We start from the raw sequence: 24,433 nt of genomic DNA, 5'->3' as shown, positions 1-24,433 counted from the left end.
TCAATACCATGTCCTATCATAATTATGATCAAAATCAATAGAGAATTAGTGAGAGCATTAATTGATTCAGAATCATTAGCAGATTTCATGTCCACCAAGTTTACAGACCAAATAGGTGTCAGGAAACTTGTATTAGCTAAACCTCTACCTATACAATTAGCAGTACAAGGCTCTAGATTGAAAGTAAACTATTGTACCAATGCTAGAATACAATATGGAGAGATAAACACAATACAGCACTTTGATATTATGAATTTGGATAACTATGATATTATACTAGGAATACTGTTCCTCTTCCAACACAGGATTTCTATCAGTTTCAATGAGTCTAGACTATGGATTGAAAGTACAATACCTCTACCAATAACAGGAGAACAAGTCACAGTCGTTTCATTAAAGGTTATTAACACTTATGATTGAGAAATTAACAAATGCAGACAAGAAATCAAGCAATATACTGTGGATTTGTTCAAAGACACTTTAGAAACACCTCTACCACCTCTCAGAGCCATTAATCATAGTATACCACTTATAGATAAGGATAAGAAATACAAGTTCTGTAGGGCAACTTGTCCAGATCCTTTGAGAGAGCAATGGTAAAACAAGAGAAAGGACTATATTCAATCAGGAAGATGGAAAGTAGTTACAGGATCGAATGCAATGTCTATGCTACTACTTCAAAAGCTTAGAAAGACAAAGGAAGACCCTATACAATTGAGAACTGTCATTGATCTTAGAGAGTGCAACAAGAATACCAAGAAACTATCATCTCCTTTACCAGATATTGAATCAGTATTAAGGAGAGTTGCTTCCAAGAAGTATAAATTGCTTATTAATGGCAAAGATGCATATGAACAGATTAGAATAATCCCTGAGCATGTAAACAGATTGATATTCAACACTCCAGATGGAACAATGGTTAGTGAAGTAATGCAATTAGGTGATTGTAATAGTAGTGCCACCTATCAAGTGTTAATGAACCACATTTTCTAGCCTTACTTGGGTGACTGGATAGATATCTACCTAGATGACTTAGTGATTTATTCAGACACAATTGAGGATCATATGCAACATCTCAGAACTGTCATTGATATATTGTGCAAGGAGAAATTCTACCTCAGTGAACATAAGATACAATTGTTCCAGAAAGAATTAAAGATACTAGGCCATATTATCAACAATCAAGGCATTAGAATGGACCCTCATAAAGTTGATTCTATTCAACAATGGAAAGTACCTACTAATAAAGATTTGTTATAAGGTTTCTTAGGATTAGTAGAGTATTTAGCACCCAATATACCTCAGTTATGTATTTCTACAGGTATTTTATCAAAAATTCAGGCATAATCACAGGATAGTATTGGACTATAGTAAGAATGCACTACCTATCAACATTGTTACAGATGCTTTAGCTTCAGGAATTGGAGGAATAGTCAGTCAAGGTCATGATTGGAAAGATTCTAAGATAGCAGCGTTTTTCTCAGCGAAATTAAACCCTGCACAACAGAATTACCTAGTACACAATGTAGAATTATTAGTAGGAGTAGAAACTATGCTAAGACACAAGAATCTACTACAAGGAATGTATTTCTTATGGTATACTGATTACAGAGTGTTAGAACACATTCTAAGGCAACCAGTATTAAGTGGAAGACAAGCCAGATGGTTAGAGAAGATATTAGACTTTGATTTCACTATAAAATACATTCTAGGCACTACAAACATTCTTGCAGACATGTTATCATGCATATACTCAGAAGATTTACCAGGAACAACTTGATCTTAGTAAGAATATACATTGTAACTCAATGACAATGATCTATCAAGGATTAATCAAGTCAGGAATAACATTTCACAGCTGTTAGAGATACAGAATACTGTATATATTGAGGCTAGACTAGTAGCAGTAAGGAAAACTTCACTTTGAGGATTGATTGCAAGTTGACTGTACAGTAGAAAGGCTAGATTAATTACCAGACATACTAGAAACTCACAGACAGACCTCCAAACAGAGGGCAGGCCTGCTACAAGGACTAGAAGCCAGTTTACAATACTAGAGAACACAGAGCAAGATCAGGAAACAGATATACACAGTGAGGTATTAGAAACACTGCCTCAGGACACTGAACAATCAGATTTGTATGAAATAAATTCACCTGTGAACGTACCAGACACTGGAAGTAATATGCAAGGATACAGACATTCAGACAATGATATTAGATTGGAAATTAATGATCAGAACGTCCCAGTACTAAAGAACACTACTGATCAACTCTGAAACTTGATTGAACTACAATTACTTGATATTATAGCTCAATCTTTACTGGATTTACAATTCCTGGAATGTCTCAAAGGCAGATATTATGAGGATAACTTCTTCAATCAGATATTACAAGATCCAAAGTACTTCCAGAATTTTCATGTCAAAAATGGACTCATATTTTGTCAGGAGGGTGAGAGGTACATACTTTGCATACCTAGAATTCTAATACACAACAGAAATGCTAGGGAAATTGTAATAGAGTATGTACATTCTATTTTGGCACACCTAGGACTGTGAAAGACACTTTCATACCTTAGAGAACAAGTTTGGTGGAAGGATATGATTATAGACATTAATTCCTACTATAATTTGTGTCATACATACAAGATCAGCAAACCTAACAATCAGAAACTGTTTGGTTTACTACATCTGCTCTCAGTACCTAATAGGCCTTGGGAAGGCATAGGAATGGACTTTGTTGGACCTTTTCCTGAATTGAAGAACTGTTTGAGACCTTTTGATATGATTTGTACAGTTATTTGTCTATTAACTGGCATGGTACACATTATTCCTACTAGGCAAACATACAGAGCAAGAGAAATTACAGAGATAGTATTTGAAAACATCTATAAACTGTATAGACTGCCTAATTACATTGTTAGTGATTGTGATTCCCTATTTACCAGTACGTTTTGGAGAAGATTACATGAACTTATAGGTATTAAATTGAAGCTATCAAGTACATATCATCTACAGACTAATGGATCAACTGAGAGAATGAACAGAACAATTACTCAGATGCTCAGACAGTGTATTTCTCCTAAACAAAAAGATTGGATACATAAACTACTGATGATCAAGTACACTATCAATACAGTAAGGTCAGAAACTACAGGATATGCACTATTCTTTCTAAATTACAGCCAGATGCCAAGGAACTTGATATGGAACAATCCTAGGAAGGATGAATATCCTGGAGTAAGGACTTACACTCAGAAAGTAAAGGATGCAATACTATAGGCACACAATACAATCCTTCAGGCAAGGGTAAAGCAAACTAGACATGCTAATAGACACAGACAACCCTCTTCCTTTGAATTAAACAATCTAGTGTATGTTTCTACAAAGAACATGAATCTACTGAGACAGCAAGCAAGGAAACTAGTACTAAAGTACATAGGACTTTACAAAATAATCTGGAACACAGGAAACAAGGCATTTGAACTAGATCTACCTAGGGAAATGAGGAATTGTAACATACACCCTGTATTTCATTCATTACTACTTAGGATACATGTTCCAAACAATGATAGATTATTCCCTAGAAGGGAAGTAGGACAAGTTACTGGATTAAACAATAAGAACAAGGAATGGATAGTAGATTCAATTGAAACTCATACAGGACAAGGGACTACTGCTTTGTTCAAAGTACTATGGAAGTCTGGAGATCACACATAGCTACCCTATAATAAAATTGCACACCTTGAGGCATTAAAGGAATACTTAAACATACTTGGAATCAATTCTATTAATACACTAACTCTAGGAAAGGGAAAACTTGATACTAATGACCCTCAGGTTAGTATCAGTCTAGTAAAACATGAGGCAACCTTTCAAACACAATACTACAGTATAAACATACAGTGTCAATCTCAAGTACTGGTTGAGGTAGAAGAGGTCAGTTGAGTCTGCAAGGTACAGACACCAAGAGGGGTCAAGAGTGAGAAGGAATAGGTAGATCCAAGCAGAATGTACAAGTTCCAAAGGTGACAATTAACAAGACAAGAGTAGTGTAGAATGACAAAGCTGCACTTCAGAACTAGGTGATACAAGACAAGACAAGGCAAGAGGGAACTTTTACTGATGAGACTGTCAAATTACACACTAAGAGTCACAATAGAGAGTAACTTGATTGCTAGAAAGTACAAATTACATAAGGGTATTTATAGAAATTATGAGTCCTTTGTAGCTACTAGTCCTTTGTGAACAAATCCACTACTGTCTCCTTTGTATCAGCCCATCTGGGACTCCAGATCCGAGTCCTCTTTGTATTGATTAACCAACTGTCTGAAGGCTCAGAGTCTTGCCTTTGTGAATTAGAACTAGAGTCCAGAACCCAACTAGTCTGAATTGAGCAACCAAGACTATTGTGTGGGCAATGATGACATAATCAAAGGATTGCTGACATGAGGATGATGCAACTTTGATACAACTGAGCCCTTCTGATCAGAATGTATTAGAATGTATGTGTTGTGTGAGCATAACATCTCCTGGGTGTTTTAGATTGTGACTGTCCCTAGTCACACCTGAGAGTATAAATTTGCAAACTAGTACACTTCATATTTCAATCTTCTGCTTCTTTTTGAGTTTGTCCTTCTTCTTCAACTATGTTGTCATTGTAAGAAGTGAATCAGGTCTACAACTAAGTGTAGGCTCTTGTACAAAGGACACAGGAGTTGCTACAGTGTGTAAGGATGGTGGATCAGCTATTAGTAGTAACAGAGTGGAGGGTGGAACTGGTACAGTTGTGGGTAAGTACTTGGACGTTGCATTGTCTCTGGGTCTTCTGACAAGACACTATAGGCTGATTAGGATGTACTTGCTACATTAAGTGTGTAGGCCAGCTTTGTACTTACTACACTATAGTAGCTCATACTTTAACTTGAAACATGGGTGTTGTAAATTGATACAGAGTACAGTAGCTGTGAGGATGCTCTGATTGGCAAACTGCTTTAAGAGTATGAAGATACTATGACTGTTAACAAACCAAGCATTGCTCCTCTAATAAAGTAGGTAGTAGAGGTTATAGTTCTGAGACTGTCTGATGTGGTTAGGCACACTGTCCAGGATGCTGAGACAGGTGCTCCTATGGGTGAACCAGACGTTCTACAGGGTTCCAAGCTAGAGTGTGAGTTGTCTACATACTGAGCACACAAGTGAGATCAAACACTAGATAATGAGAGGTTGGATATACTCCTTTATGAGTAGTAAGGAGTACTACCAGACTGTCAGAATGATGAGGAGGACAACTCAAGCAGTATGTAGTCCCTTCTTTGCTTGTTAATGATTTGACTGACTACTACCAGTCACTTGATCTAGATACAGATTACATATATTTGGGCAGGAGGCATTCTGTGTTGTACAAATCAGACTTCTACAAGACAGACTGGGTAGTAGAGGAGGTTGAAAACAGGCAGGTTGAGTTACAGTTCTAGAACAGTTCTCCAGTGCCAGAGTCAGTGCTAGACAGTAGCCTGACACCTTTGACAAGTTGGAGGTGTAGTAGCTGTGTCTGTCAGCATATAGTGTACATTCAAGAGTACAGTGAGACAATTGTATGCACAGTATACAAGAAGAGCAAGATCTGTTACTCTCTTACAAAGACTGGTAAGGTAGTAAGGGATGTAAGGTTAAGGCAGGGGAGGACAATAGTGACAAACCTGTACCCTGTGGCTAGGCTGTCAAGAGTGTGTCTGGAGGATCTGGGTAAGTTGTTCCAAGATCAATACTAATAGCTTTTGAAGACAACATTCTTCTAGGTGAACTCTTGGAACACTCGTCAGACAACAGTGAGTTCTGAGAGGATCTAGAGCTTAAACACAAGCTTTGTGTCCTTGGAAGGCAGATGGCTACCTATCATACAATGTTGGATACAATAATACAGGACATAGAGCAGCTACAGGCTAGGATGGGTGTGAAGGCAAGGTGTTAGAAGGATGGACAGAAGGATGGACAGAAGGATAGACAGAATTAGACATTCTGTTTGGAACAACTGAACTAGTGTAGGTGAGACAGTCAATGTAAAAGCTGCCTGTAGAAGCAGCCAAATATAATCCCCCCTCTATAGTTTTGAATAGTATTTTCTGTATGTTCATAGTAATGTGTGATGTTACCAAAGCATAAGTGTAATAATTGTAAGGTAATAAGAGTGACTCAGCATTAATAGGTAAACAACAGAGGCAAGGCCATATGTATACTGAAAGTAAGGCAAACTAACAGAACAAGAACAGAACAAGAACAGAACAAAACCGAAAAAGAAACAGAAAAAGAAACAGAACCAAAATAGAACAAGAACAGTGTGAGAACAGAACAAGAACAGAACAAAACAGAACAGAACAGAACAAAGCTCTCAATACATGACTTTGAGGCTGTTGTGACCAAAGAAATGCAAAAGTGGTCTAAGGGCTGCTGGACAAAAACCTGTGTACAAAAAACCCAGTGGGAAAAAACATACTATAGGGAAAACCATACAGGTTCAAAGTGTAAGTCTAACTATAATCTACAATTAGTTAAAAGTAAAATCAAGGAAAAACAGAAGATAGAGTAGAACAGGATCAGAACATTGTCTAGAATATTATAAAGGGTTAATAGAAAAAGGTGAATTCAAGAAAGTAAGGAATGTATAGGTCTATGGTGGTTGGCCACAATCAGCCTTTAGTCAGAGTCAGAGTCCTTAGAAGGCTTGTCCAACAGTGGCAGGTTGTTAGTGTTGTTGATTTCATCAGTTAGACTGAAGTTTTCAACAAGATGTGTAACTGGAATTGAGAGTATAGTGTAGGCAAAGTATGGAACCAAGTAGAATACTGTAATACAAAGACAGGAGACTGATCCATCAAGTTCAGCTACAATATAGGATCCTTCTTGTGTATGACAGACTACTATGTATGGTCCAAGATAGTGTGGCTTGGTTTTTTGTCCAAGATCCATTCATAATTTGGAGTTGTGTATGAGGACAAGTCAACCAGGTTCAAAGTTAAAATCTTTGATCAAGTGTTTGTGTGTTTCTTCAAATTGTTGGAGTAAAGTGATCCAGTCTGTATGGATGCATTCTGTAATAGCTTGAAGGTTGGCCAGACGTTTCTGTAGTTGATGTGCTCAAGTTGCAATGAGTTCTGTCATTGTCATGAGTTTGTCTAGTACTGGGGCAAGATACATTGCTTCTGTGATATCAAATGGGAGAAGTGGTTCAACACTATAGACAATAAAATAAGGGGACATGCTAGTTGTGTAACAGATTGTGATCCAATCCAACCAAAAGACAGAATGTGTGTGTTCATGCTATCATAGTTTATTCCCTTCAGTAGCCTTCATGAGGGCTTCCTGTATGTCAAAGTGGTAGCATTCAATAATACTATTAGCTCAAGAGTTGTATACACTAATACAGATGTGATTGATGTGGTATTGGTTGCAAAGCCAATCTAGTACAGTAACAAACAGGGTTCTGTTGTCAGTAATGAGTTCTAGGCACACACCAAATCAACAGAGAATATCTTCAAAAATGAATTGTCTAATACTTTGTCTGGTTTCAGAACAGAGTAAGCAGAACTCAGGGTAGCCAGAGAGTGTGTATTGAGTGTGAACAATGTATCAGAACCCTCCTACTTTTAGCATGAACTTAGTGTCAATGTGTACCTTAGTAAATAACAGGGCAATCTTTGGAACACTAGGAGGGATCAGGATTTGAGTTGTCTGACAGAGTTGGCATTTGTGGCAGGTGTGAATGTAGTACTTAATGTTGGGTCTAAGGCTAGGCCACCAGAAGCAGTTAAGAAGTCTAGCCTGGACAGAGTAGACTCCTTTATGTCTGAGATCATCATACACAGTCTTGACAAGATTCTATTATTGGTTGGATTCTATTACAAGTTAGTGGTTGCTGTTCTGGGTTTTCTGCCACAGTCAACCAGTCTTGACAAAGAAAGTGGTTGTATAGCAAACAAAGGTGGTGAATTTGTGATTTTCCATCCTAGGCAGTCAGAGGCATGTTTCCAGGAAGGTCTTGACTTGTCTAAGACAATTTTCTCTAGCATGTATGTAATCAGTTGTCAGAAATGTCTTAGAAGGTTTAGTATTGTTTGGAACAGTGAACACAGAACTGTAACAGAAGGTGTAAGCTTGGTCAATCCATTCCTCAAAGTCATCTTCTTCTTCTAGGTCAGCTTTAGTGTGTAGACATTGAGACAGTCTGTCAGTACAAGCAAACTGTAAGGCTGGAACGTGTCAGAACTCAAAGTCAAACAGTAGGATTCTGGCAATCCATCTGTTGATTGTAGCATTTGGCTGTAGGTCCAGGTTATTTATCATACCCCTAACATAGACAGTATCCATTTCCACTACTAACTTCCTCACTCTAATAAGGTGAATTTGTAGGGTATAGAGTGTACAGAACAATCTGAAGAGTTTGATCTTAGCTTAGGAGTATTAGGATTGTACTTTGTTCCAGTTAATCAATCTGAATCAGTTGATTCAACAACAACTGTCAAAGTGTTCTTGTCCAAGATAGAATCCTACACTAATAATAGATGAGTCCACAGTGACAATAACCTCTATGTCTGACTCATAGTCAATAGCACATAAGGTAGGGCTATTAATAACAGTGTCTTTGAGTTTGTCCATTACTATCATGTGTTCTAAACAGAACTCGAATGGAATGTTGTGCTTGGTCAAATGTATGAGTGGTCTAGCAAGCTGAGCAAAATTTTGAATAAACATACAGAGGACACCTGCAGTTCTAAGGAATCCTTTAACTTTGGAGACAGATTGACATGTGGGCCAGTTGCAGATTTTCTGGACTTTTGAATCATCTGGCTCCCTTCCAGTGTAGGTACACTTATAGCCTAAGATGGTTGCATACAGTCAGAACACACACAGCTTCAGACTAGAGAACATTCTGTAGACTACTTTGACTCACTGTATGACACAGTTTAGGTTGTGAGTGTGTTCCCACACAAATTGTCAGATACCAGGGTTTCCAGGAACAGTTTTGTATGTTCTGTCCAGAAGTTTGTATCTTATAGTTCTGCCTTTGACATAGACATCATTAGTATAGGGTTGTACTGTATTAGGAATTTCGTCCTGTAAAATAAAAGTAATATCACCATACATAATTTGAAAAGAATTAGTATAACCTATTAGAATAACAGTAAGTCAGAATGTTCTGAGTAGTGTCTGAAACATTGTAAGATTGTGAGAGTGTTCATTAAGAGAGTATTGGTTGAAGGTAACAAAGAGATCTAGCATAGAGTAAATGGCCCTTCCAGAGAAGGATTCAACAACCTGTTCAATCATCAGAGGTACAGATGAGTCTCAGATCAAAACTCAGTTGAGTTCCTGGAGGTTGTAGACCAGGTGTAGAGACTTTCCATCTTTCTTTACTATGGTAAACTATCAGGAACAGTAAGATGAGTTTGACAGCTTGTAAACTCTAGTAGCAATTTTGTCTTTGAGAATTTTCACAACTGTGTCAAGGTTTCCCTGTAGAATCCAGATGTTCCTTTGTACTTATAGAATATGTAGAACAGTTGGAATCAATATTGGATCAAAGTATTCTGGGTCCAGGGCACCTTTCTTGAGCTTGTTCTAGGCAAAGGCATCCTCATACATTGAAATCAAGTTGATCAAGAGCTGGCACTCTTCTAGCCAGAGGAAGTTGTATGGATTAATGTTAAGAGCTTCCATACATTCTTGTATGAATCAGTGTGTTGGAACAAACAGCTTAGGGTGTAGTGGTAATTCTAGCATGTTCTTCAACAGATTAGGATGCTTCTGTCAAACAATCCAAAACTCTTCTGAGAGAGTTCCAGCAACTAGTCTAACCTTCTTTACTACCTTCTTGTATACAAATACATTTTCTCTAGGGCTGTCAAGTGTGTATAGAACAAAGGGGTCTAATCCTGGGGTGGGTGACAGGGTGGCTAGACAACTGAGGAGTGGATTGACTATGGCAGAGACTGGTGTATGTCTATTGTAGGAGAGTGTGTGTGTGTTAGGAATTGCAGCTTCAGTAGTATTGGAACTCAAATCAGAACACTGTTTGTCCTGAACACTAGAGGGCTGATTGACTACTATAGGAGTTGAGAGATTAGTGATTACTACAAATCCTTGTTTGTTGTGTTTCTGAGGAACAGTTTGTGTTCTAGTTATAACTCAGCACTTCTGTTAACAATCTGAGGGATCTAATAGTGTTATAGATTGGTCACTGTTAATAAAGTCCTTTGTTTCACATTCTGTGATAGTGAAGAATAGTTAGCCTAGGAGTGCCTCAAACAGGGCTTGACAAACAACTTGAGCTTGAAGGGCAATGTTGACTCTAACAATATTGATCTTTACATTCTCAACAGTACTAAGTGTCAGTACTTGTCCAGAGTCAGCAGTTTTGAGCATAATTGCAAGATTGGAATACAGATGGATTCTGAGACGTTTCTATACATCCTTACAAATGATACAGAGCATTGCTCCTTAGTCTAGAATACAGTGGATTTCTTCAGTATCTTTGAAGATGGCTTTAACTATATGTAACAGTATAGCCTGTTCTGTGACTGACTCTGGGCTCCACACATACTGTGAGACTTGAGCTACAATTGCATCTTTGGAAGTTGTTAGTTCCAAGGGTTCTGTCAAGACAAGGTGTGTGGTAGCATTTGGAACTTGCCTAGCAGATGACAGTTCCTTGACTTACTTTCAGACATTAGGTGCAATCAACAACAGCTCCTTTAGGGTGAGGCTGATACTAGAGTCTAGAATGTAAGAGACTATCTGCTAGATAATGACAGGGTCTTTAATGAGAGAGAGATTACAGTACTAATGTGGTTCTAGTAGTGGTCTAGCAGTAGGCTTGTTAGTATACTTCAATCTGTCATACTTTAGGGCCTGGCTTACTTTAGCAGGTAGTGTAGGCTTTAGTTCTAGCTTAGGTTCCTCATCCTTCTTCTTTAGAATACTTGTTGTTCTGTGCCTTAGAACCTCTACTCTGTCAAACTTGAGCTTCTTACTAGTAGTAACTTTCTTCTTTACCTCTCTGAGTAAGACTTTGAGTCTTTCAACCTTGTATTCTGCTTCTAAGACTTCTTCAATATATGTAGCTAGAATAGTAAACAATGTTTAGGATACTGGTGCTGGTTTTACAATTTTGAGGAGGGACACCATATGTAGTAGTGTGTCCTGTACATTTTGAGAGACTTGAGTGTACTTTCTGGGGTTGGTTGTATGATACTGGTCAAAACAATCTATGAGTAGTTAGCCTTGGATTGTTGACAGAACAAACAATCTGTTAGGGAGAACAACCTTTCTGAATGTGTTCCAGATACACTTTCTGTTGTAAATGAACTTGTTAACCTTCAGACACAAGTAAATGAAGTGTCTGTCTTCTCTACAGAAGGAGTAGTTTGTGTTGTAGGGCAGCCCTACAGAATGAGCAGATTGTACAGATTGTACAGATTGTGTACCTGTGTTTCCTACAAACAGGGAACTAGTCTTACATTCAAACAAGTCTAACTTGCTTTAGAATGAGTAGAGCAAATTGAGAATGGTGGCCATGTTTGTGTCTTCTTTCTTTATTAGAACAGTTCTAGAACTCATTGTTCCAGACACATTAGCTGTCTTTCCCAAGTGTTGTAAAGCTATACCTCCCTACATAAGCTTGGCAGCCTTAATGATTTTGGTGTATGTATAAGCTATACAACTGTTGTAGTTAGGGTTACAGGCTAGCAAACAGAGAGTTAGCTGATCTTTAAAGGCACTTATGATACTGTCAAGGAATGCTTCATTCTAATCTTCTTCTGTGATTTCTTTCTTTGAGACTAGGAAGCTTACTATCTTTTAGAATTTGTACTAGTACTCTGTAAACTCCTCTCAGTTCTGGATTCTGGTGACAGCCTATTGTTGGACTAGGATACAGAGGTCATTCTTCACATAGTAGCAATCACAGTTAAGGGACAGGTATAATCTGAGAATTGCTACTTGAGCAGCTTGCTAATCTGAGACACTGTCTGTAGCTTCAGGTATTAAGGCCCAGATCTCAGAATCAGATTAGTTAGCATAATATTTTACTCTCTAGATAAGCTGTTGATTAGAAAGTTGGAACTCATCTCTAATCATTTCTACTTCTTTAAGGAACTGAGGCAGGTCCTACACATTGGTTCTGTCATAATAGGGAGCATTACAGCTTGTTTAGTGTAGAGGCAGGCTAGTCTGTCCTTGAATTGTAACTGGTAGAGTATTCAGAATGTTGGTTGTGGCTGGCTGGCCACTCAGAGTACTGGCTGTAGTAGGCAAGCCACTTAGATTATTCTGTAAGCTCATTTGTTGAGACTGGGAACTTATTAGATTGTTCTGTGTACTTGGAACTGTTAGAATGATTAGAAGTGGTGGAAATGCTAGAGTGATTGTGTGGTTGTCTTCTTGAACAGACAGAACAGGAGACACAGAATGAGTAGAGTTGTGTGTAGAGGTCAATAGAAACAAACTAGGGAATGAACTATGAAACATGGATGGTGAAGCTGAGCTGGATTGCTCAAGAGGTTGTATGGAAACCCTTTCAGAAACAGGACTAAGCATGTAGGATACAGGTTGTAAGAGGTTACAGTCAACCAAATCTAATTCAGGTCTGGAATCTGATTCTTCTGTGATTGAGTTGGTACACTCTCAGTAGTACTACCACCTGTTGGCTGCTTAGCCTACTTGAGACACCTTGAGAAACCCTCCTCACAGTAGGCTCCAAAATGTTGATCTCAAGTACTGGTTGAGGTAGAAGAGGTCAGTTGAGTCTGCAAGGTACAGACACTAAGAGGGGTCAAGAGTGAGAAGGAATAGGTAGATCTGAGCAGAACATACAAGTTCCAAAGGTGATGATTAACAAGACAAGAGTAGTACAGAACAATGAAGCTGTACTTTAGAACTAGACAATACAAGACAAGACAAGGCAAGAGGGAACTTTTACTGATGAGACTGTCAAATTACACACTAAGAGTTGTAATAGAGAGTAACTTGATTGCTGGAAAGTATGAATTACATGAGGGTATTTATAGAAATTATGAGTCCTTTGTAGCTACTAGTTCTTTGTGAACAAATCCACCACTGTCTCCTTTGTATCAGCCTATCCAGGACTCTAGATCTGAGTCCCCTTTGTATTGATCAACCAACTGTCTGAAGGCTCAGAGTCTTGCCTTTGTGAATCAGAACTAGAGTCTGGAACCCAACTAGTCCAAATTGAGCAACCAAGACTATTGTGTAAGCAATAATGACATAATTGAAGGATTGCTGACATGAGGATGATGTGACTTTGATACAACTGAGCCCTTCCAATTGGAACATATCAGAATGTATGTGTTACATAAGCATGACAACAGGTAGACATATACAAAGGCTTTAAAAACTACACATATAGTTACTTTACTATGCATATTATGTTTACTACTCAAGAATCTGTTGCTCATACATTTGCATCTGCTTTTCTACAAGGCACAAATATGCCTCATCCTCCTCTACAACTCTTAGTTGGCCCTCAAGCACAACCAATCACCCAGGATTAGGTTACTCACAACCATAGTACAAGTACTGACTATGTTTTCAATTGAGAGAAGCTTAAGGAGATTGTAGCTTTCTCCAGGGCTATCCACAACAATTCCCTTGACCCTACTATGTAACTCCTAGAGTATTATCTTATTGTATTATACTTGTATAACTTTCACATTCCTTCTCATACAATACTGAGCCTGCTACTACTATTCCAAGACTACATTCAACATACTAAAATGATGTAAGTGTCCCAGGACTTTGTATACTGTAAGAACATAGCTTTGAACCAAGGTAAATGTGCATATATTCTGTATTATATTATTATGAGCACATATACCTTACTGTTTTACTTAGGTGCAAAGTATAGAGCTGAGCAAATCAATAATAGAACTGCTATATTCTACTCACACAACTGTAAACATCCTTGGATCAAGTCACAATTACCCTCAACATCCACCAATCTTACTTTGGTACTCAATATGAGTACTCTGAGCTCATTCAACACTCAAGGCATTACTCTACTACTGAATCTGCTGCTTTCTACTCAATCTGACAGCCATTCCAACTAATCTGCTGTGAGTTCCACCAGTTCTACTGTAGAACATGTTCAAACCAGACAGGAACATGTCCAGTCTACTACAGGACTGATTGAAGACACATCTATGACTGTAGAGAACATTCTAGCACAGTAGTACTGAACTTTGTAGTAAGTTACTAATGTTTTCTTTTGTTTTTGTGTTGTTATTTCATTTATTCCAGTACTAACTCTCTTAGCATTTAGGACTAAATGCTGGAGGGCAAGTGTAACAATTGTGCTACCTGTGCATTTGCACAACATGTGTTGTAGGTGCTTGTGAGTGTTTTCCTTTTTGTTCACTAGACTACCCTGTATCCTACTACATGTGTATACACATATATAAAGGGTTTTCAAGCTAAGGGTTAGGGGATTCTTTCTCCTTCTCAGTGCTCAATTACTAGGTTATCCCAGTCAGTAGTTAAGTGTGCTAGTAAAGAGAGAATCTTCACATAAGGCTAGTATACCTATCCTTACACCAACTTTGCTCAGTCTAAAGTAACATTTACTGTGTTGTAAGTGAGCAAGAAATTAGACACTAAATTGGTAATCTTTTCCTCCTCACTTGTGAATATGAAACAATGATTAGGGCTCAGTCCTGTACCATATTATATAGATACAGCATTTTTGTATACAGTACTGTACTGTATCTGTATAAAAAATTTGACTCAAAAATACAGTACATATTTTACAGGCTGTAACCATATATAGTCTGTATAATACAGACTGTATACACCTGTATACAATATACAGCTACTAAATGAAAGAAACTCTTGCTCTAAACATAATGCTGAAGCTCTAATAAGTAGTATTCAATGTTCAGACACTTATACTAGCATTTACTAATATATTCAGCACTATTATTGTAAAAGTATGTGCAATCTGATATATATTCTAATATATAGGTACATCACATGACTCGACTTTATGACAAATATCACAGACTAAATTACATAACAAAATGTCAATAAGTCAAATTTTATACATTTCATGTAGATTAAGGCATAATATAGGTAGAATTCAATATTTCTATACTAAAGAGGTAATATCACAATGATGTAGCCCCTTACATTTCATGCTCCACCTTGGTAAATGTAGCAACTACGCTGTATCTGTATATGGTGTATACGTTCTGTATACGGCCGTACTGTATCTGTATAGGTTTTCAGGTTCAGAAATACGGCACTGTATTATACGAGCCGTATCCGTATAAGGGTCGTATTATACAGCCCGTATCCGTATACGGTACGGTACCGAGCCCTAACAATGATAAGGGACCTGATTACAGTAGAATATGTCATAATGCATAATGCTAGGAAGGGTCATTTCTATATTCATTATGAGATTTATGCATTATGACATTATACTTTGGCAGAGAATGACCATTTGGTTCTGAGAAAAAGTCATTCATTATGACAATTATACATTACCACATTATGCATTATGACATATTTGACTGTATGATACATCACGGCATCATTCTAGACTTCTAGATGCGATGACTCGGCGTGATTCCCTTATAAATCGGTCCTACAAAGCTGGAAGTCGTTTTGAGAACTTAGAATCATATTCAGCTTCAGGCCGTGTTCGAATGCCCCGAGGCCAAAAGCCGGACCATTACTCAAGTGCGAGTGCCACTGATACCGTCATGTCTGTTTCACGAGCAGACAGAATGCAAAGGTGAGAAGGTGAGTCGTTGTCATAAGCAGTTAAAAATTACAACACATACCTAACCCAGCACACAGAATTCCGTTTCGGCCATATATAAAAAGAGACTTCAAGCATAATCTCTTTGCAAGGGCAGAGTATGAGACCCTGGTCACGAATGTCCCAGTACAGGGCATTATGATGTGACTCCTACAGTCAGAATTTAGATGGTTTCATACTATACCCTTATGCGGAGAGATGATGCAAAATCAAGCATTACAGTGTCGATGAAGTAAAACACATGCATCGAGACACAAGAGCTATGTTACACGTTACACAAGTTAAAAATATGCCAACCCCATTTGTACTAGGTAACTAATGTCAAAGGAAATTATTCTTTGCACAAATTGCAGTGTTACAAGCTAAACTATACGCAACTTACTAAACGTTATGAGTTTGTAACACGAAGCACGACGATTCGTCGAAGAACCCGTCACGGGTGGTACATAGAGTCATAGACGTCTTGTCACAACTCGGCTTGTAGTAAACAAATCGCGTACCATGTGTGCGCTGTGCAGGCACCTGGATGACCTGGCACGTTGCGTTGATAACTGCTGGCTTGTCTCCAGGGCAAATGCGAATTTAAGAAGACTTTCGCTCTGTGCAGTGGTGTGCACCGCGCATGCTTTTTGAATCTTTGCAAGCGATGACCGGATCAATTTGATCCATGGTTGTCGGCATCGGCTCGATTTTGGCGACGCGTGTGAAGAAAACGCGTTCGCCTATTGGAAGTTATGTAGCTCCCGTCACCTCCTCAGTTGAACCAGTCGATGCTCTTTCATGCGGCCTTTTACCACTCAAAGTCAAAGCAGCTCTCATGTCATCGGCAAAGGATCATATGTACTTTGACTTCTTGATGGATGTATTTCTGGCTGCTGATTCGGTTACTTTTCTTCGATATGAACAGCTTGTTACCAGGTTACGACGCTTCCTACGGCTGTGCGGTGTCTGATCACGAAGATGTCTTCTCCTGCAACCCATGCTTCGTCAACCCTGGTGATGCACATGCTGCTGTTGCAATCCAAGGACACCCGCCACGGTGGGATCAGTCAATCTTCAACTGAAATCGCTTGTTCAGACCTGCCCTGGCTACCTCCTTGGATTATTTAAAACCAGTTCGCTGAGGCCATGCTGAGGCCAGCGCTCAGGTCCCCGAGGTGCCGCTTTGTCGCCCCCTTCTCCTTCTTCTCCCTGTTCTCCGTCAGTGGTCTGGCACCCTGCTTTCTTGTCTTTCGTCTAGATAGATTCTACGCTCTTTGCTTCGAGCTGATGTGCTGATTTGCCATGGTCCGACTCCTATTTTCAATTCTCGTCGCTGCATTTGCAGTTTTCTCTCTGGCTCATGCAACGCCCATCTATTCTTCTGGAGCTGGGCCCGACTTCCTGAGACGCGAGTCGATCACTACGCTTTCGACAGACCAGATCTCTACGTTCAGGCCGTTCTCATTCTTCGCCAGTGCGGCATATTGTAACCCGAGCGTAACGAGGAACTGGAGCTGTGGAGGTATGAACAGGAATTATCTCCCCACGAACTGCCTTGCCTCAACTAAGACCTAGCAAACTGCGATGCAAATCCCGGATTTGAGCCTACCGCATCAGGAGGTGATGGAGTTGTCGATCAGTTCTGTCAGTGCATTGCTTGCATGTTCAGCGAAATCAGATTTCTAACGTTGATATAATTGCCCTTGACTAATCCAGGGTATGTAGGATTCGATCCTGCGCTCAATTCTGTTGTCGTTGCGCATCAGGGCACCGATCCAGACAAGATGTACGTGTGTTAACTCAATGAAACTATCTGGTTGGCGATGCTCAAAATTAATCTCTCCGATGTCTTGTTCTTAACTTGATAGTATCCCACTTTTGACCGATGCCGACATTGTGAAGGTTAATCTTGATCCAGATCTGTTTCCGGGTATAGACGATTCGATCCAGGTCCACGATGGATTTGCAGACTCCCATGCCCGGTTCGCATGTTTTTCTACATCATTATATAGAATAATGATCGAATGTCACTTCTCAGAGTGGCACCGGATGTGCTATCTGCTGTGCAGACCACTCTTTCTGCTCACCCCGATGCAAGTGTGACGATGGTTGGACATTCTCTTGGTGCAGCGCAAGCGCTGCTCGACTCGGTTTTCTTGCCACTGCACTTGCCTTCCGGCACGAAGTACAAGTACGTTGGTTACGGTCTACCACGCGTCGGGAACCAAGCCTTCGCAGACTATGTTGATTCTCATGTCACCGACCTCACGCATGTAACGAATAAGCAAGATCCTATTCCAACTGTTCCTGGTAGGTTCTTGGAATTTCAACACCCGCAGGGTGAAGTTCATATCCAGGACTCAGAAGAGTGGAAGGCATGTCCAGGTGAACATCAACCGTTTCTTCTTGATGCATGTCTATTTTGGCATAAATAATGTGATGCTTACAACTATTGAAGGTCAGGATAACGATTCCGACGAGTGCAGCACCGGAGCCGTGCCGAATATTTTCGAAGGAGAGATCTCTAATCATGATGGTCCTTATGATGTCGTTACGATGGGTTGCTGAACAAATGTTGGTCACTAACTTCGTAGTTCCATCTTGGAATAATCGAGGTTTTTGTTCGTTTTTTAAATTTATATATGGCCTTTTTAGATCTTATTCTGGACTTTTCTCAAGATGCATTATCGCCTTTTTTTGGTTTCAGCACTCGGGTTTTGCCACGCGGCGTTATACACCATTGTTATTAGTTCTCTGTCAGACTGTGGCGTGAAAGCAATAATAGTCGTACAATATAAGTCGACGGATTGCTAATCACGGTGGAGATCCGGGTACTGAAGCAAGACCACGACTCGTAACAACGTGCAGTATTATGAAATGTCGGTCTTTCTGTCATGGGACATACTTCTATCAAAAAAGTCATGGTGTTCTAGCATGTGGTAATGAACCACCTTTTTTCTTTGAGTCTTGCTATGCAGGCTCGTCTGCAACAACTGCCGGGGGGTACAATCAATGAGGACTTTTTGAGGCAGTGGGACGGCATACACTTGATCCCGGCTTCTGACGGAAGATCTTGCTGAGGGTCTTTCGCAGAATCGTCTCGGCATTGTAGGTACTGAGCTGCCTTACACCTATTTCATGGGTGAAACCCAATGGAACAGATGATCGGATCGTAAATTGTCCATTCAAGCATACGCTCCCAGAAGTGGAGCAAGTACTAGTGTTAGCAGTGAGTGTACAACGAACATCTGGCGTCGCCCTTATGAAAAGATATGTCCGAGTCGTATGTACGTTCTCAGGGTATATTTAATTATCCATAAGTATAAGCAATTACTATCGCTCTTCATCAGAACATTTGTGTTTAATAATTAACTTTCTATTGACAATGGATTCAAAATAACAATTTACATTCTACTGTAGCAGATCAAAATTATTTAATCTCGACTTAAACTTGTAAGTCCACGCTTCCCTGAACCACCATCTCTCATTTAGCAACTTGACTATTATTCCTCGAGCGCGTTGCCTCTGCCCCCTTCATCACACTCTCGGATTTTGCCTTGGGCGTACTACTACTAGCAACACGATGATGAACCTGTCCTGGCTGGTCCTTTTTTGTGCTTGGCCGTCTTACAGTTGTACTATCTCCCTTTACTTCACTCTGAACTCTGCTCGACATGCGAGCGACAGGAGCCGTCTTGACTTTGCTTGCGCTCGCACCACTTTCAGTCCTATTTGCTTTTGCTTCACTCAGAACCCTGGTCGGTGTGCGAGAGTCAGGAGTTGTCTGGTCTTTTCCTGTACTCAGACCGCTTTTAGTCCTATGTTCTTTTGCTTCACTCAGAACCCTGCTCGTTGTGCGAACGGTTGGAGTCGTCTGGTCTTTTCCTACGCGGGAGACTTTTGCAGTACCATGTGCCTGTGATTTTCTCGGAACTCTGCTTTTAGTACGATTTGTGGAGGCCTGCGAAGCAGTGTGATGTCGTATGGCAACATTCCCCGGCTGGCCCTGTAGGTGTTGGTCAGTCCCAATTGACGTTGATCCATGTGATTGCTGTCGAGATCCAGGTTGGCTGCTTTGACTCTGCAATTTTTCACGTATCTCTGGATCCGCAACCACCTTTGCGAGTCTTTTGAACTCCTTTTTTGCATCGTGGTTCCAACTGACGCCCTCTTTTTCACCTTTGATATTCAGCCACTAGATAATGTCTGGTGTTAATAATACGAGCTATTATACGAGCGGGATTGAGAGGTTACAGGGTGGTCAAGCGCCTTTTTCGCAGACATTCTTTTGATTGGATCCGGTTCTAGGCATTTGCGCATGAAATCGATTGCTGTTGAAAAATCTACATCTATACTACCTGTAAAGGACTGATAAGACTTACCATCAGGAGTCATTTCCTTTACCCATGATGGTCCTTCCGGATCTTTACTCAGGAGTATGTCAATCAAACCCTTGGAGCCATTGTCTAAATTCTTATGGCTTTCTACTACTTTGCGTGCCGCTTCCTGAGGAGTGACTTTTTTTTGATCTTTCCCAAGCTCTATCGCAATGTGATTATAAAGGAAGTTTTCGGACGGGAAAATATACATATTTGCTCTTGGAAAAGGTAAGGATAAACATCAGATGAAATAGAACCGATAGAACCGATAGAACCTACCCCAGGGACCACATGTCCACTGCCTCTGTATACGGCTTATCGGGATGCAGCAACATTTCCGGCACAGTATAATTTGGCGACCCATATTCACCCTCCGCTCCATAAACATCCTTTGCTCTGATGCGGAATTTTCCCTTTTTTACTAAACTATTAGAAGGAAGTCAATGGGAATTGTAGGATAAAGGTGATACTTTGTATTAGAAGGAGGTTATGTGAGAGGCTTAGAGGGATCACACGAAGAGGGGGGATAGTGGACTCAGCTCACTCTCTGGCGTCTGCTTCATCGTCTGTTGATTAGTTAGTCTATATATACTATGTAGGTATGTCTCAGATGTAGAATGTATGATAGAATGTATTCCATCATTGCTTGTCATTGCTTGTAATGTAGTTTATATCATCTGAGACATAGTCTTGTGTAGTCTTGTCTTAACACTCCCCTTCAAACTCTTACTAGGTTTAGTAGACTTGTAAGATGTTTGCTTACAGTATGTATAGATAGTTTAATCATTATAACTGCATTGTATAATTGTTCATTTGTGTAATGCATTTATAACTTGATGTAGTTAATAATAATATTATTAGCATTGTAGTAATGCACTGTCCGTTCCATGTACTGTCCATTCTGTGTTCTGTCTGTTCCAAATGTTATCCACTTTGTGTTAAGTTTGTCCAATGTTATATTAAATAAATATATTCAATTAGTTTGTTTGTTTGTAGTATACTGTTCAATAACAGCATTGTTATCACAATAGATCATTTGTAAATGTTATTAAATAATTTGTAAATGCTTCAGAGACCTGCAGAATCTTGTCAGCATGCATGGGTACATATATACACATATTTAAATCATAAATGCAATTGCTCGTTTTGTTTTATTGTTTGTTATTCAATCATATTGTTTGTTATTAAGTTTGTTTGAGTACTCTAGTAATTTCCTTTTACTTTGCTGTGAAACTAATGAATCATGCTAGTAAATGTATATTTGGTGTTACAATAATATCCTTCTTTAATCATTACTGTCTGTGTTTGTCTACATTCATATATGTGTTCAGCATTCAGCAATAACTGATTTGTGTCTTCAGATTGAAGCTTTGCATTGATTGTATATTGTAATATTAATAATAATATTTGTTTTTGCCAGATTGCTTCATTCTGAGATTAATAAGGTTTTATACAAACATATATGTGTTGCATAGATGTTATATCTGGCTGCAGGCAGCTTGCTATGTGTCTAGGTGCATCATATATGTATTATATTATGAATGTATTGTATGTTTGTATTGCTTCATGCTACTGTTTATATTTATATATTAATATTGTGTTTTGTAATGAATTGTTTCTAATACATCCTGAGTAACTATACAATCTGTCATGTTATTTCTTCAATAGCTAACATAATTATCCATTGTAAATTGTTACTAATGTGTGTTCATATTATTTATTATAATGTTATTGTGAATTGTCACAATTGTAATGTTATGAATATTTATAGATATTATGACTATTGTTCTTTGCTTTTTCTTTTGTAAAGAATAGTGTATTGTAACACAATCTGCATATAAGTAATATATTAGATTATGTTTACTATAATTGTCTCCTAGCATACTTTAGTTAATCTAGTGCTGTACACAATTGTGGTATTTGTTCAACATTTTATTTGTTACTGTTGTTTTCATAAATATTGTCACACGTGTGATTTGTGATTTTCGTCACACTAAGTACACTCAAATACAAAATCTATCATAACTCAACTAATACTTAACCAAATTACATGATCTAAGTTGTAAAAAATATACTTTTAAAGTGTCTTTCATACCAGAAAAAATAAAGTAAAATGATGTTAAGACAAGACTACATGAGAGTATGTCTCAGATAATATAAACACATTACAAGTAATGACAAGCAATGATGGAATACCTTCCATCATACATCTTACATCCGAGACATACTTACATAGTATATATAGACTAACTAATCAACAGACAATGAAGCAAGTTGTAAGAGAGCAAGCCAAGTCTACTATCCCTCCTCTTTGTGTGATCCCTCTAAGCCTCTCTCATAACCTCCTTTTAATAGGTTATGAGCCTTGTGCTCCCTACCTATGCTTTATCTACACTCTACCAAGTCTATGCTCTATACAGTTCTACACATTACATACATGCACACAGCATACTATAATGCAGAACTCAACACACCTGTCTGAGTATTCTAAACACAAATTGATACACTACAAACACACAATCTACTGTACTACACACAACCCAGACATTATATGATCATTGTCTTAGTGACTATAATCATTAGCCTAGTAATAATGTAATCTATGTAGGCAACATTGAAACTATAATGAGTATCACTTACTGTAACATTTAATCACTAAATTACTCTATAATATTACAGAGATAATGTTATTATAAATAACTGATCATACTACAGACAAACATTATAAGGATTGAGAAAGCAAACACTACTCATCTACTATTAATATTATAATAGTACAAATGATTGACACTGTCAACAAGTACACATATTGTAAGATATACTCACTTTACTAGTTCTAGTTCTTAGGAATAGTAATAGAATAGAGTATAGAGGGTAAGACTTGTAGACTTGTAGAGTGAGAGGGTAGAGGAGTCCTGCTTTAGTCAAGCTGCAAGTGTAGCCTAGTAGGTTGGTAGTAGAGTACTTTCAAGTACTAAGTAACTTAAGTTGATAAAACTATCTTTTGAGGGCCAAACTAGCCTCCTTATATACCTTTTGCTAGAGTAATGTTACTCTAGTAAATTTAGTAACTCTCTTTACTGTTGTTCTTATAAAGTAGAGCTGGCTAATCCTTTAGACTGTATACTATACTAGTTTGTGTCTTCTATTAATCTTCTAATACTAGTTTGTGTCTTCTTATATTCTAGATTAATCTTCTAATGACTCCTTTACTGTATTATTATGTCTTCTATACTTCCTCTTATACTTCTAATAACTCCTTATGAGTCCTCCTAACTAGTTATACTGTGTAAGCTGTGTAATACTTTTCCTATAAAGTAGAGCTTTCTATTGTTCTTATAGTCTTCTTATAACTCTGTCTGACTCAACCTGTACTTCCTGTATACTAGTTTGTAATACTTTTTCTTATAAGGTAGAGTATTATAACTTCTAATGACTCCTTATAACTTCTGTAATATAAAAGGCTGTGCTTCTGTACTACCTCTAGAACTTACAACCAAAGTTCTAGACTGTCTTTTATACACTCTAGAACTGACAACTAATATTCTAGATCTTTCCTTAAGCCTTCTTTAATAGACTTAGTTTAGGAGACAATTATCCTTATTAACTTCTAGCCTTATCTTTGTACTTCTGTATTCAATCATAGAACTTACAACTAAAGCTCTAGATTACCTTATGTATTCCTCATATTGTTCTCATATAGTCCTTATGTTTATAACTTTATTACTTTCCTATCTGTATAAGTAAAGTGTATAAAGGAGACTACTTTCTTATAGTTTCTCCTTAAAGCTCTCAGTTCCTTTTCTTTACACTAGTACTAGTCCTCCTCAAGTATAAAGCTTTAGAGTAATGGCTCTGACTCTTTACTAGCTTTAATAGTCCTTTATCTTTGTATAAAGAGTTTTTAGCTAGTTATGTAATTTCTCCTATAAGTAAGTATAATATTTTCCTTTATCTCTTTAGGTTTTCTCCTAGTCTTTCTCTACCATTCTCCTTACTTTGAACACTATACTCTTTCCAGATCCTCTCTCTATACAAGCATTCTAAATGACTTGTCTTTAATTGAGTAATACAGTACTAGAGTATGTGTTTGACTTTAGATGTTAGTAACAGTATAAAGGGGACCTAAAGGCTCAGTAAGAGGACCCAGGCTACAACTATCCTACATAACAGAAATACAGAATGTAAGTACTAGAACATAGTCAGAACTTGTAGAACAGACAGAGAGAGAGAGTG

The 24,433-nt window shown here is 38.4% G+C and overlaps 2 protein-coding genes across 2 annotated transcripts; one reads left to right on the top strand and one right to left on the bottom strand.

The window, feature by feature from the left end:
- Positions 1-17,120: 17,120 nt before the first annotated feature.
- Positions 17,121-18,386, top strand: FOMMEDRAFT_92578 (lipase; the record flags this gene model as incomplete). The annotated part of the gene is made up of 6 exons (XM_007269696.1): positions 17,121-17,340; positions 17,394-17,438; positions 17,535-17,604; positions 17,687-17,800; positions 17,857-18,203; positions 18,277-18,386. 6 exons carry the CDS (start codon positions 17,121-17,123, stop codon positions 18,384-18,386), a joined length of 906 nt encoding a protein of 301 aa, XP_007269758.1.
- Positions 18,387-19,302: 916 nt separating this feature from the next.
- FOMMEDRAFT_30644 (uncharacterized protein) lies at positions 19,303-20,408 on the bottom strand (the record flags this gene model as incomplete). Its single annotated transcript, XM_007269688.1, has 3 exons — positions 19,303-20,013; positions 20,073-20,176; positions 20,201-20,408. 3 exons carry the CDS (start codon positions 20,406-20,408, stop codon positions 19,303-19,305), a joined length of 1,023 nt encoding a protein of 340 aa, XP_007269750.1.
- Between the last annotated feature and the right edge of the window lie 4,025 nt (positions 20,409-24,433).

Source organism: Fomitiporia mediterranea (genome assembly GCF_000271605.1).
Source record: "Fomitiporia mediterranea MF3/22 unplaced genomic scaffold FOMMEscaffold_10, whole genome shotgun sequence".
NCBI lineage: Eukaryota > Fungi > Basidiomycota > Agaricomycetes > Hymenochaetales > Hymenochaetaceae > Fomitiporia > Fomitiporia mediterranea.
The sequence above is the reverse complement of the archived record's forward strand: the minus strand, read 5'-3'. Positions and strand labels throughout refer to the sequence as shown.